General features: G+C 43.8%; 1 protein-coding gene across 1 annotated transcript in view; it reads left to right on the top strand.

The window, feature by feature from the left end:
• The first annotated feature begins 638 nt into the window (after positions 1-638).
• The window catches only part of LOC134431511 (Golgi phosphoprotein 3-like), a 182,684-nt gene continuing 168,956 nt past the window's right edge, over positions 639-14,366 (top strand). The window contains exon 1 of the mRNA XM_063179511.1: positions 639-851. Coding sequence (XP_063035581.1) covers positions 639-851 — 213 coding nt within the window. The remainder of the gene's footprint in view (positions 852-14,366) is intronic.

The raw sequence follows: 14,366 nt of genomic DNA, 5'->3' as shown, positions 1-14,366 counted from the left end.
TATGTATATAGTCCTGGGGGCTGCACTAGCAATCAGACTTGGGGCTACAAGTGAAATCCAGCAGACTGAAGTTTGTAAATAAAGCACTTTAAAAAAATTAATTTATGAGACTCTACTACCCAGCCCCCGCGTTATTCCGCGGCGGGCACTGGCTCTCCAGCCCCCCTTCCCCTCCGCCCTGAGCATCGGATTAATCGTCCTCCACAGCCCCGGTTAACGATTAGTAATAGTCAATAAGAGCCGGCGCCACCCGCACTCCCTACGGCTGAGGAGGCCGCATCCCTGAGGCTCTCTGTCCACAGCTCCGGCTCCGTGAGGGGCTCCTCCCATCCGCGGCACTTTCCCGTCGTGCCCCCTCGCCTGCCACTACCACACCCTCCGCTGACATCAGCCTACGCCGCCATATTGCAAGAAAAGCCACCTCCGCCATCTCGGCTGCAGCAGGTGGGGAACGCCGGCTCCCATCGCCACTGCCTCGGCCGAATCCCGCTCCCCATGATTCCCCTCGGCCGGCCGTTGTCCCGGTGGGGATAGGGCGGAGGCAGGAGTGGTTGCCGTCTCTTCTTCTTTCCCCCTCCCGATCTGCCGCGAAGTTCCTCTCCCCGTGGCAGGCCTTTGACCTTCCACTGCCTCCAGCCATGACTTCCTTGACCCAGCGTAGCTCCGGGCTGGTGCAGCGCCGGACAGAGGCCTCCCGCTACGCCTCCGCCGCCAAGGAGCGGGAGGCAGGAGGCGGATCTGAGGATGAAGGCCGCCGGGACGAGCCCGGAGACGATGAGAAGGGCGACTCCAAGGAAACACGCCTCACCCTCATGGAAGAGGTGCTGCTTCTGGGCCTCAAGGACCGTGAGGTGCGGCCGGGCGCGCTGACTAGGGGGATGGCTGACGGGCTACCGCTTATTCGGGGGCCTATGGAGGTTGTTGATGGTGAAGAGGAGCGTAAGTGGCGCTAGGGCGCGGGTGGGATGGGAGCAAGGATGCAGCTGGGTGAGCGTTGCTGTAGGGTTGGGGCAGAAGCGTTGTGGGGGACGGTGGACTGTTATGTAGCTTAGGGGTAGGGGCGCGTGCTGGAACAGGCTCGGGATTTAGGAGAGGTGGGGAAAATGATTGGATGTTGAGCGGAAGGAGACCTGTAGGAGATTTTGGATTGCCCTTTGAATGCAGGATTTGCAGAGGGGCTCTAATATTTGTAGCATCTCAAGGAAGGCAGAGTAGGGCTTGGAGGAGGAAGAGGTCCTGGAGCCTCTGATAGCATTGGTAGTTGACTTAAAAGCCCTGGTTAGACCTCTAATATTTTTGTACTCTTGTACTTACCTGTAACTAATGTGGAAGGCTTATATACTCCTATGTATTTTGTCAGACACAACTTAATGGTGCTTATGGACTTCTCAGGTGCTTTAGTATGCTTAGTGGCCCTTTTTAATAAGACTTTCCAGAGTGTTAAAAATGCCTTTAACTTCGGGGAGATACATTTGACGAAAATGGGCCTTGAATAATGAGAAGTTTGTCAAAAAGAGGAAATGGCATTATTATGTAATTCTTCATTTTTTCTGAATTTATAGCTTGATTAGGTGACATGAAGCTGTTAATAACAGTCATTGAGGAAGTCATACTTCCACTAGTGTGCAGGATTTTTTGTTTGATTTGAAAGAGGTAATCAGTATAAAAAGCATGCACACTGCAGAAAATCCTGTCAGTTTAGTTTGATGCAATGTATAGTGAAGCATAAAATGCATTTATTTATGTATTATAAGTTTTGCTAAGCAACCTGGTTTTTTTTTTTTCTTTTTTTGGTGAGAAGTAAACTAATGAAACAGTTAATTGATTTGGGTGGAAGTCTCCTAAAACCGTGTTTGTGAGTGCAGAATAACAGGGGGAAAGCTCCTAAGTTGTGTTCTTTGACTCTACGCTGCATCTAAAATAGATTTGATGGTTGATAAAGAATTGGTTAAAGAGTAATTTTCCTAGTTAACATTTGTTTTTTAATGCGTGTTTGTATATCTGTATGTATGCTTGCCACAATAGCATATTTTATTTCTCCTTTAGATTGTGTATTTTTGGCCATATTCCTGTAGTCACTTTTTTTTTCAGTTGGACCTTGCCACAACATCATAACAAAGATATTCAGTGTTGTGTTCTTCCATTTGTTGAATCTGAAGGCGTGTGTGTATGCACATTTCTCTTTCTACATACCTGAATAGCTGCATGAAAGTAAGTTAAGCATGACAAGACAGATATCTGTCAGGATTACCTAGGAGGTCTTGCCTTGAGGAAGGTGGGATAGACTGGATGATCATTCAGCCTCCCCCCCCCCCCCCCCCCCCATGAGTGTGTGCTAAATCCTCTGAATTTTGCAGGCATTCGGCTGTAAAGATTTCAAGGCAAGGAACAATCTGTCTGCCTAGAAAGAATATATGGTGCAACTATACCTAGTATATCAAACACTGGGCCTAAAAATCCAGCTTTGCATTGGTGTGCATCAAAATTATACATCATCCAACATTGCTAAGTGCAACAGTGGCAAACACTGCAGGTATTCAATGTGCGTGCAAAATGTAACTAAGTGATTCCAGTGGCACATATGTTCGTGACTCCCTTGAGATTTTGCAGTTGAGATGTCAAACAGAAGGGATGATAATGTCTCTAGGGTAGGGATCTTATGTGCACAAATCTCAGCATGCACCATTTCTGTGCTTGTTAGACATGATTCATTAGAGTTTGTATTTTGGTTTTGTGTCTGATTGTACTCTTTTTTTCTAACACTATGTAAACAGCTTTGTCTCCATGAGTTAAAATCTCCATTATTTAAATTTTAAAATAAAACTATAGATTAATTTTCAAAGATTTTTTTTTGTTCTCTGTTGTTCTAATGATAAGTTAGCAAAACTTCATGCATCTGGAAATGCTTTTAATAAAATTTTTACTACTGGTAAAATTTATTTCTCATGACATTTGTGTGAGATTTTGTCATGATAGCAAGCAGAGAAAAGTAATATAGGGTCTATAAAGTATAATTGTGAAACTTCATGAAATGTTAGGGAAAGGCAAAGAAAAGCCGGTAAATTTAAAGCTGGTAATGTCCTTCCTTTTTATTGCAACAGGACAAAATAATTAGTGTTGAGTTTAAAAGAATTAAAATAGTCCGAATTAGCCTAAGAGCGTTTCCCTAAAAATAGCTTTTTCTCAGAAAAGTCACTGAGAACTCCATTGATAAATTAGTTTCAAGGTTTTTTTTTTTCTAATATTAAACACTGGTGAATATGGCTTAACACTGCATAAATTCTATTAAAAAAGCCTTGCATGTAAGGACCTGCCATTAATAATTTTTAAGTGTAAATTGCAGAACCTTTACTCATAGGAGAGAGAATTTCAGGCAGATTTAGTCAGTGATGGATTGATTACTTTAGTGTTTCTAGGACACTGTTATATATTAATGTGAATCCTGATTTCAAGATAGTGGAATGGTTGTAACAACCACAGACAAAAGTTTTGTGTTGTTGCTGCAGCATGGGTGCAGTCATGGGAATGTCCAGCTGCCCCAAAACAAACACAACACGCCTCAATCCCATTCTCAATGCTTGAACAAAATTAATTTCTTTTTTCATTTGACTTAATTAAATGGTAGTTTATGTATGTGGGCTGGTTGTTGTGTTTTTTTTTTCCAATGTTTCTTTCATTTGGATATTCTGTGTATATATAAGTATTTCTGTATTTCGAGGTCAAGATAGGTTTTAAGGGTATGTGCTAAAATATGTTCATGACAGATCTGGTGTCCTTAGAGGAACAGGAACACTGGAACAAAAGGAGCATCTATAATTTATTTGGAAACCTTTCAGAAACATGATTGGGAAAGGGAATCATGTTTCTCTATTTAGAATAGAGCAATAGCCTGTTGCTATAGGAATAAAAAATACTGAAACAAAATACTTTGCTGTGTTAGGTTAAAAATAATATTGCAGTAGGACCAATCAAAGTCATAGCACAAGGGAAGTTATTCTGTAGAACTACTGAAGCTTCTGAGGTCACCTCTCCCAAAAGAAAGCAGCGGTAAATATTGTTAGCTGATTTACAAATGATAGCTGACATGAGTACAGGTCACTCTTTTCCTTACAATTCTTTCAGACGTGTTGTAACTCAGTCCCATTGAAAACTGAGAAATTGCTAGGTTCTTTGTAGCTGTCACTGCATTTAAGTTTTTTATACATGTAGGGGTTTTATGGTGGGTTTGTTGTTTGGTTTCTTGTGTGTTTTTGTTTTGGGTTTTTTTTTGAGTTCTCATTCAGTACAAGTTGGGAATCTATTAAAATACAGTAACACAAAGAGCTGATCTTGTCCTCTAAACAATGTGCCACAACTAAGCAAATTGAAGCAGCTGTAGAGACACAACACCTTCTGTAGTTCAGATAATTATATTTAGTAAGATAAAATACTTATTTGATCTGTAACTAATTCCTTATTTGCTGAAAGAAAACTCAAATAACGTTCACTGAAATAATTGTCATGTGCTGCAGTCTGCTGCAACAGTAAATATTTTTAGTTTTATTTACACTTTTATTGGTGAAAATTAAAATGTCCTTTGTGAGAGTGAAGTAATGTTAATTCACTTTGGTTCAGAAATTTTCTTGGACCTTAGCTACTCATGTTTGGCTTTTAGAAACTTCATTTATTGCTGAAGATTTAGTGCTACAGCATAGTTTTTTGTCATGTGAAGGTCTCTATGATACTTTTCATTGTATTGAAATATGTTATTAGGGAGCTAGTTTGCCTGCTTCAGATGTGCTGTTTTGTGTTGATGAGATTAATTCTAAAATGTAGTTTCTTTATTCTTACCGAATCAGAGTAGCTGGATTTCTTACTGAATTTAATATTTTATTCCTAAAGAGATTTTTTTTGGAAAGGTGAAATATTAATTTTGAAAACATTCAAAATATGAGTGGTATTTTCCCTGATTTTAAGATTTGCCTTTGTGAAATTCATATTAGGATTCAGAAATCTGTGATTTTTTTGCCTGTATAACAAATGAGTTTTCAGAAGGCATCTTTGTGTCTTTTTTTTCTCTTCCTCCTCTCTTCCCTCCATCCCCTAATAAAAGTTTTGGCAGCAGCCTGAATGTCAACTCAAAAGCTCCCAAGATTTTTTAAAAACTTCTGAGACAAATGAGTAAAACATGAAGAGATGTCTACTGGGAATTTGCATTTCAGTTGAAGAATGATATATGAATGTGTTGAAACTTTGACAAAGGCATGCTTTATCTCAAATCTTAAATTCATTTAGGTTGGAAAAGCCTTCTAAGATCATAGAGTCCAACCATTAAACTAACACTGCCAAGTCCACCACTAAAGCATGTCCCTAAGTCCCACATCTACATGTCTTTTAAATACCTCCAGGCATAGTGATTTGACCACTTCTCATGACAAAATGTTCAGGGCCTAATAACAACAAAGTATGGAATGTCTGTGATGAAATTTTTTTTCTTTTATAGTTTAGACCTTTTTGGTCCTTTTTAAAATTTCACGTCCATACCTAAATTACAGGCTAGCAGAAAGTAGGAGGTATGTGCTACAAGATGCAGTGAAGTGCCTCTTTACTGTGATGCTGAGTAAATCCTGCTTTTGTGCTCTTTGGAGAACAACATGCTGATTTGGAAGCAGCATTTTGGATACAAGTTGACTTTGTGTTGAAATTGTGTTTATATTTCATGGTTCTGGATACAGCTAATGTGGTTATCTAGCATGGCTAATCTGTAACCTATATTATCTATCCATGGATAACTGAGTATAGTGTGGTCCCTTATTTCATGTCAAGCTGTCTAGTGTGGGACAAAAGCAAAAACAATGTTAAAGCCTTTTTAGTGATACTTCTCAGTATTTTTAAGCACTCTTAAAAAAACAAAACTGTAACCTTTTCCTCTCCTGTAGCAAGTTGTTTTTATAAAACATTTTGCATGAAGGAAGTATAGCTGAGAAAGTATTGCTGTTAATTGCTAGAAGTGGAACTAAAAGTTAACATCATTTTATGTCAAAGAAAAAGTGATGTTATTTCAGGTGTTCTGTGATCCTAAAGTAGTTGAAGGACTGGAGCATTTATCTCAGTTACTTAAGCTTCACAGTAAGTGGCCACCTTTGCAATGCTAAATTGACCAGGCTAAGTGTTACAGATAGTATATTCAAGAATGACTTGCTACTCACTGAGCAAATGATGACTAGAGCACATAATCATTTCTGTTTTGCATTACAGGGGAAATCATAGAATTGTTTTAGTTGAAAGGGACATCCAAAAGTCATTTCATCCAACCCCCTGCAATGAGCAGGGACATCTACAAGATCAGGTTGCCCGAAAAACGACACCCATTAACAAAGGATTAACCCTTAAAAGCAATAGCCTGTTGCATATTCATACACTTCATACATGATGCATAAATTCCATTCAAATACAGGATTCTGTCTGGTCATCCTCAACTTCTTCCTCTTAATCCTAACAGAAGTTCCTTTCTTCTGATAAGAGGGCAACAAGTTCTTTTTCTCTGAAAGATTTAGGTGTCCTGCGGCTGCTATTTCGCTGCAAGTCCTTTCTTTAAAAAAAAGTATCCTACATAGCATCGTTTCTATTTTAACAATTTTTATAACCTAAAACTATGTTTAACACAGTAATTAAGAGAATTAATACAGCATTGCTTTCTAACACAACACATATAATATTCATTTTAATATTTGCGAAAAGCCAATCATAAAATACTCATTTTTCACAGATTTCACATACACATATCAGACATTAAAACATTCTTTTGTTTTCTGTTTGTGATGGATCATTAAGATAATAAAATAATATGTCTTGTAAGCTAGATCTTTGTAATTGGAGAGCTGTTAAACACTCATGGGTCTTTTACTATTTGTGGATGTTACAGGATTTATTCATCACAATAGGAAATTAAACTATCGAGCTTTTTGCATAAATTTCTGTTGCTGATATTCTTTTAAGCACTTGTAAGTTACTGCCCTGGTTCTGGCCAGGATGCAGTTAATTTTTGCAGCAGCCAGGATGGACACAGCTGGGTCCTTCAGGTTATTTAATACCACCTCATGCCATTCGCAGGGGGGAAGGAGTGGGGTGGGTACCCTTGAGGTTTGGACAGGGTATGTGGAGTGTGCAGACCAGGTTCCCCAGTGAGCCATCGTGTGTGAATCATTCACCTGTCTTGTACACTCTGCTATTAGTATTGTTGCTGTTACTGTTGGTTTTCTTATCTCATTGCTGTTTCTGGTAAATTGTTCTTATCTCAACCTGTGATCTTTGCCTTTTTATGTCTCTAATTCTCCTCTGTGGGGGAGAGTAGAGAGTGAGTGAGCCAGCCAGCCAGCCAGCCAGAGTGGATTGGAAACAAATTTGATCTAAGCATTTGTTGTATTAGGTACAGAGCCATTGGTCACAATGTTGCTTGATCTGTTCAAGTGGATATGGTACCTAAGTCTGTATATATTCCTGTATGTGCTCCTCATGGTGCTCTTTTTCAGAGCAGGGAGAGGGAACAGGATTACTTTGTTGCTGTACTGTGGAATATCACTTAATGACATGATAACATCAAGGGCAATGGGGATCATTTGTGATGTGTATTCAGTGTTGTTCTTCTGCCCTTACTTCAGGTGCTAGCTACCTCTGGGAATTCTTGAATAATTGTTCTCAGTGTGTAGGGGAACAGGGGAAGATGATTTTCCCCAGTTTTTCACCCCCTTTTCCTTCTTCAGGCCTGTTACAGCAGCTTTTGAGAATTTTGAATTCACTCTGGATGTTAAGGAAAGCATGTTGTTGTTGCTAAGTCTGCCAGGTGTCCTCAGCGAGGTCTACACTGTGTTTAGAGTCAAGAAAGATTTCTAGAGAGTGTAGGAGCGTCAGGGAGTAGGACGGTCGGGACGGATGGAGACGAGAGATCTCTGAAGCCAGGTAGTGGAACTTGTGGTTTACTGCAAAGGGCATGGGTACTGGGGCCCTGCTTGGAGCTGCCAGCCACAGCTCGGAGCAGGCCTGAGAGAAGAGAGGGGTAGAGAGGATGAGAGGGTAAGAGAGTAAAAGGGGTAAGAGCGTAAAAAGGTAAGAGAGTAAAAGGGTAAGAGAGCAAGGTTCCCGTTACAATACAATAAATCTTCTGTGTTGAATATTCTAATTCTCACTAACCAGTCTAGTACAATATACAAATCCTATAGCATTTACATACAGCCTATAAGAATAATTACATTACCATACTGTGTTACATTTTAAACCCTAAAAACTACTCTTTGGACCCCTTCTGCTAAGCTAGTAGGGTCTGCTCTGACCCTTGGACCTGTCTGCAAGCAGAGGGTATTGTTTCATCAAAAGGGGATTACCTTCAGTCCGCCACCATTGTTTTCCAGTTGTTCAGTAACTAAGGTATCTCAAAGCTTGCTTTCATTTCAATCTCGCTTATAGTTTCTATATTCTCAAAATCTTTTTCCAGGCAATCATATTTATAAGGCTTTCCTGTTTCATCTTCCCCAACAAGGGAGGTTTTCCAGAGATCTGCCGCAAGGGTGGATAGTCATGAGTCACATGGAATGTGAGAGGAAATGGGCCAGCTTTTGAAGGATTATTCTGCTCCAATGATTTGGAGGTTCACCCCTGAAAAAATACAGAACCCTGATAAAGTGGAAGAATATTTCAAAGAAAATCACTGTGGCAGTTCCAGAGAGAGGCAACTTATTGCAGTGTGCTTGGCCCTGGCTAATACTTATTGGACACTGCTTGTCATTAGATGGCACCCTCAGGGGGAGAGGAAGGAAAGCAGATCAACAGGCACTGTGTCCACTGCAACTGAACCAGAGGGACAACCCATCCTGGCAGCAGTCGCCCCTATAAAGAAGAAGAAATCCAAGACAAAATCAGTTCACATAGTGAGTGATGAGGAGGAAGTAGGGCCCTCACAACAGGAGGAAGAGGCAGGGCCAGAGAAAATCACCCAATCCTTATTCCTGGGTGAGCTGTGAGATATGTGAAAAAAGATTTCAGCTGCTATCTGGGTGAGCCCCATGTGACCTGGCTGCTCTGATGCTAGGATAATGTAGCCCACAGTTGGAAACTATATGGTAATAATAAAGCCAAGCAACTGAGATCTCTGTCCCAGGATGCAGGCCTTGACAAGGGGTTTGGGAAAAAGATAGAAATCTTCAGCCTCTGGAGGCAACTGCTGTCAAGTGTGAGGGAAAAGTATCTTTTCTAGAACAATCTATCAGTGCACCAAGGCAAGTGGAACACCATTAAGAAAGGTGATGCTGTTGAGTCAGGGACGGACAAAATGACTCCGTGGTTCAGAAAGCGAAAAAGAGAGATCCTTTATTAAGAGGTAGAGTCCTTTTATAACCAGAATTGCTAAGGTGAAATCTGATTGGTCTCAAAGTAAAAACCTTTCACACTATTGGTGAGCTGTGAATAGAGCTCTATGAAGGTACATATCTATAAACAACGCAAACAGAAAGAGAGATAATAATTGTTTTCATTCTTTCTCTCTAAGTTTCCCAGGCCTGAAGCCTGGGAGAATTCTCTTCAACTGAACTGAGAATCTCCATATTTTCCCCTTTTCGTTTAAAGAGGGAGCTGGCATTTGTAGTCCTCTGCAGGACCCCCTGCAGGAAGGAGAACAAACACAGCTCAAGAGGTTTGTCAACTGTCAAGCAAAATCTCTAATCAGACATTGGATCAGAACAGTTGAAGAGATCTCTAACTGATATTATAAATTCCAAGAAATCAGTTATGAACTCTAGTATAGTAACAAACTATACTGCCGAAGGACTGGCAGTCCGACTTGTCAAAACCCATTTCCCAGTGTGATTAGATGCCCACATGACAGAAAATAAGGTATTAATAAACACGTGCACATGCCCAAATCAGCCAAATTTGGCAAAATGAGTAATATCTGTTTGCCACAGCTGCAAACCTTTAGGTTTCTGGGATTATCCCAGCCAGTAAGGTCAAGCCTTGGTTGGCTTTCATTGAAATTGCTTTTTTCAGGGTGTGTGCACTTTGATAGAAGAATCATGCAAGGCTTTTGGCCTATGCAATCATGTCTTGAATGAACAACTCGAGTGATAAAATTGAACTCCGGTCCAAATTGCATCCTCAAAGTTTTCAAAACAATTGAGTGGAATTGACCAAATTCAGAAACACTTGAGAAAAATGCTGGAAAGCCATGGCAACAGCCCTTAATACAGCTAGGCTGAGCCTAAGTTGTGATGTTCCAGTGCTCTGAGCTATCTATGAAGACGATGCCCTTTTTCTTTTTTTTCCAGAGAGACCAGCAGCAGCAGAGGATCTTAGGACCCTGCGGGGATGGGCGGGGCGGAGGACCCGGTCCGGGTGGGCGGACCAAGGACACCAAACTCGGCCCACAGGGTGGTGGCCTGGGCCCTGTTGGGCGGGCCAAGGGGCCCAGACCCAGCCCGTGGGGCGGCGTCTTTGTTTCCACAGCCCGCCCCACCATGCTGTGAGTGTCCCGGCCACAGGAGTGGCCTAATGCCTCCTCCTCCTCCCTCCCCCCACTCTCTCCAGGACCACTGGTCCGTGTTGGCAGATGGAAAGGAGAGGTTTTTCTGGGAATGTGAAATTTCACGCTGAATTTGGGGTTCTTGGCACCGCTGACGTCTGCCCAGGACAAGTGAGTGATCTGCGCACTCTCCTGCGCCTCCCACCATACAAGTGATTGTTGCCCAGTTCCCTGATTCGTGGCCCCACCCCCATTCCCCCAGGGCAGGGGTTCTTCCACCGCTGCATGATGTGCTGCCTGTCTCTCCAAAGCGGGCGGCGCTGCGGGGGGGGGCCTGCCGCTGGCTCGGGGGCCAGAGGTGCGGGAGAAAGCTCCATGGTGGTTTTGCTTGGTCGCGGGGGGCGGGTGGTGCCACTGACTGTGTCCCTGCCGCTGTCGCGACGGCCGCGGGTGGCGACTCCAGCCCCTCCTGCGCGTGCTCCGGCGAAACGGAAGAAAGCTGCCTCTGAGCTGTGGAAAGCCATCCCTCCCCGCTCCAGTGGAGCTGGGGGCGGCAGCGGTGGTCGTGGTCCGCGGCTCGGGACCGCTTTACCCGGGGTTTTGCACTGAAGGGCTTTAGAAATGCGTCTCCAGGCAGGCAGTAAAGACCTTGCGACCGTATTGCCTGTGGTGACTTCAGTTAGCAATCACCTAGGGATTCCCAAGTCTCCGAACTGAATGCAGCGCTCACATCTGCTGAGAACCTGCAATCTCTGGCCCAGGCCAGCAGACCGCAGAGCTCTCCATCAGAGACAGCGAGTCTCATGGGCAGTACAAAAGCCCTCCATGCGATCAGAACTACTTGTTCGTCGCAAGAAAGTTGGTTCCCCATTTTTAAGGAAAACCCGTCCCTCAGCAGGTGTCCACTTCAGGAGACAGACAGTCTGTTCTGTCGGGAAAAACCATCCCCACTCAGTTCCTGGCCTCTCGGGGCCGACGCTCGCGGTCCGAACAGGACCAGTCCTCTCAGGAAGACACAGGGCACAGTCAGTGTTACCTCACTCAAGAGGGCAAACGGCGTCTGATTCACGAGGAGTCTCCAGATCCCTCCGTGTTCAGCCTCGGCTGCGAACTGAGCTGGACCCTCTAGGGTCCCGTGCCTTCAGCCTAGGCTGCAGATCACGTCGGCGGCCACCAGATGACACTGTTGAGTCAGGGACGGACAAAATGACTCCATGGTTCAGAAGGTGAAAAAGAGAGACTTTATTAAGAGGGTAGAGTCCTTTTATAACCAGAATCGCTAAGTTGAAATCTGATTGGTCTCAAAGTAAAAACCTTTCACACTATTGGTGAACTATGAATAGCACACTCTGAAGGTACATATCTATAAACAACCTGAACAAAAAGAGAGATAATAATTGTTTTCATTCTTCCTCTCTAAGTTTCCCAGACCTGAAGCTTGGGAGAATTCTCTTCGACTGAATTGAGAATCTCCACAGAAAGGTACCCAGTACTTGAGAGAATTAACTGTGTTAGGCATACTCTAAGGATTCAAGTAACGAGCAGCCCCCTATAGATCCAGATGAAGTCCAGTGTACACAACCCATGTAGTGGAAGTTCCTGCGGAGCAGAACACACCATCATCATATGCCAACTCATAGGCAGTGATGTCATGGAAAGAAGAACAAACGGTGGATAATTTGGTTGTCCAACTCCAGCAATATAAAGAAAGTCTCTCTTTTCCCCTTTGGGCCTGTGTCTTGTCCATGGAAAGACTGTCCAAGGACCTCCAGCAATTTAAAAAGGAAATGTCCCATACCCCGCCAGTACAGACCAATGTCTCTGCTATTGGGTGCAAGTGCCTCCCTGCTCAAGAGAGGATTCACACGACAAGGTAACCTGTGATTTTTACCTGCATGACCATGGAGAGGGTATGAGGAAGTGGGATGGAAAGCCCACCTGTTCCCTAGGAGCATGGATATGCGAGTTGAAAGGAAGAACAACCACCACAGGAAATTCTTTAATGATAAATGCTGCTTCAGTTTCCAGTGGGCAGGTCCTCAGACAAAATAGGAAGGCGGATGTTACTTCTGAACCTCTTGAAGGGACCTCCAGGTCATGTTTACAAGAAGTGAGTAATGAGTACTGTGACCAGGAATAGAGGGGTCCTGCCTCCATCCAGCTGGAGGAAAGGGACAATCGCATCTACTAGACTGTGTGGACCTGATGGTCTGGCACATCAGACCCATAAGAGTATAAGACTTTAGTTGACGCTGTCACACTCTGTACCCTGATGCCATTGAGATATGCAGGGGCAGAATCTATCTCTGTTTCTGGGGTGATAGGGGGATACCAAGAGCTGACTGTACTGGAAGCCAAAGTGAGCCTGACTGGGAACAAATGGCAAAAGCACTCTATTGTGACTATTGAGGCTCAGAGGCCTCAGGCATCCATGGCATAGATTACCTCAGGAGAGAGTATTTCAAGGACCCAAAAGGGCACCATTGGGCTTTTGGGATAGCTGTTGTGGAGACAGAGGGAATTAGCTGAATACCTCTCCTGGTCTCTCAGAGGACCCTTCTGCTATTGGACTGCTGAGGGTTGAAGAACAACGGGTAGTGATCGCTATCACAACAGTGCACTGTCAACAATACTGCACCAGCCAGGACTTGACTTGGGGATATGAATTGAATTTATTACCAATAAAATCAGAGCAGGATAATGAGAAATAAAACAAATCTTAAAAACCCCTTGCCCCAACTTCTCCCTCCTTCCTGGGCTTAACTTTATTCCTGATTCTTTACCACCTCACACCCCAGCAGTGCAGGGAGACAGGGAATGGGGGTTACAATCAGTTCATAATCTCTTGTTTCTGTCTCTGCTTCCTCTCCAGGGAGAGGAGTCACAGAATCCCAGAATCAGCTAGGCTGGGAATGACCTTTGAGATCACCAAGTCCAACCTATTACCTAACACCACCTTGTCAACTAGACCATGGCACTAAGTGCCACATTCAGTCTTTTCTTAAACACCTTCTAGGGACAGTGACTCAACCACCTGCTTGGGCAGCCCATTTTGATGCCCAATCACTCTTTCTGTAAAGAACTTCTTCCTAATGTCAAACCTAAACCTCCCCAGGCACAGCTTAAGATTGTGTCCTCTTGTCCTGTTGCTGGTTGCCTGGGGAGATGTCCTAGGGTGACGTAATGATGCTTGTATCCCCATTCATGTGTTCTGTTTATGCTGGATATTATGTTCTGTGCCTTTAAGACTGAAAGTTTTATTTGGGTTTTCTTATCAGCCTGGAGAGACACAGAGACAGGGCAGTAGCTAGTGCTATTGGAATATGAATCCCAACATTACCAGGTAGATTGTGCCTGGGCCAGTCTGACCCTCGCTGCTGGGCCAAAGGCGGCAACTGTGGTGTATCACCCCAGAGACACCTTTAGCTTGCTGGAGGTTGCAGCTGGGCACTGAACAAGTCCAGGCTTGTAAGGAACTCCGTTTACCTCAGGAAGGAAGGCTTCAGGCGATGGTGAAGAGAAAGGAGACGGATTCTGCTGGAGGGTTAATATCCACAGCTTTATTCCATGGTCACAGAGGTCTGAATCACAGGTAACAGCTCCAACAGAATCTCGAGCACATGGCTTGATTTGGCATTTAAGCTCCGGGACATGGGAAGGGGAGGGACAGGTGAGCCACCAACCAGGTGGGAGGGGCAGGGTCTCAAGGGACGAGGGACACCTAAACAGGCCAATGACCCCCAGGCCTGAGGGGCATCCTTTGAAAGTGACAAACCACACGACGCCTTGCTGGAATGTTAAAATTGATTGACAGCCCAGGAGGGGGGAAGGGGAAGAGGGGTATTGGCACACCTGGGGAAGGGACCCGGAAGTTTAA

Source organism: Melospiza melodia, chromosome W (assembly GCF_035770615.1).
Source record: "Melospiza melodia melodia isolate bMelMel2 chromosome W, bMelMel2.pri, whole genome shotgun sequence".
NCBI classification, from domain to species: Eukaryota; Metazoa; Chordata; class Aves; order Passeriformes; family Passerellidae; genus Melospiza; species Melospiza melodia.
This window is presented reverse-complemented; position numbering and strand designations above follow the sequence as displayed.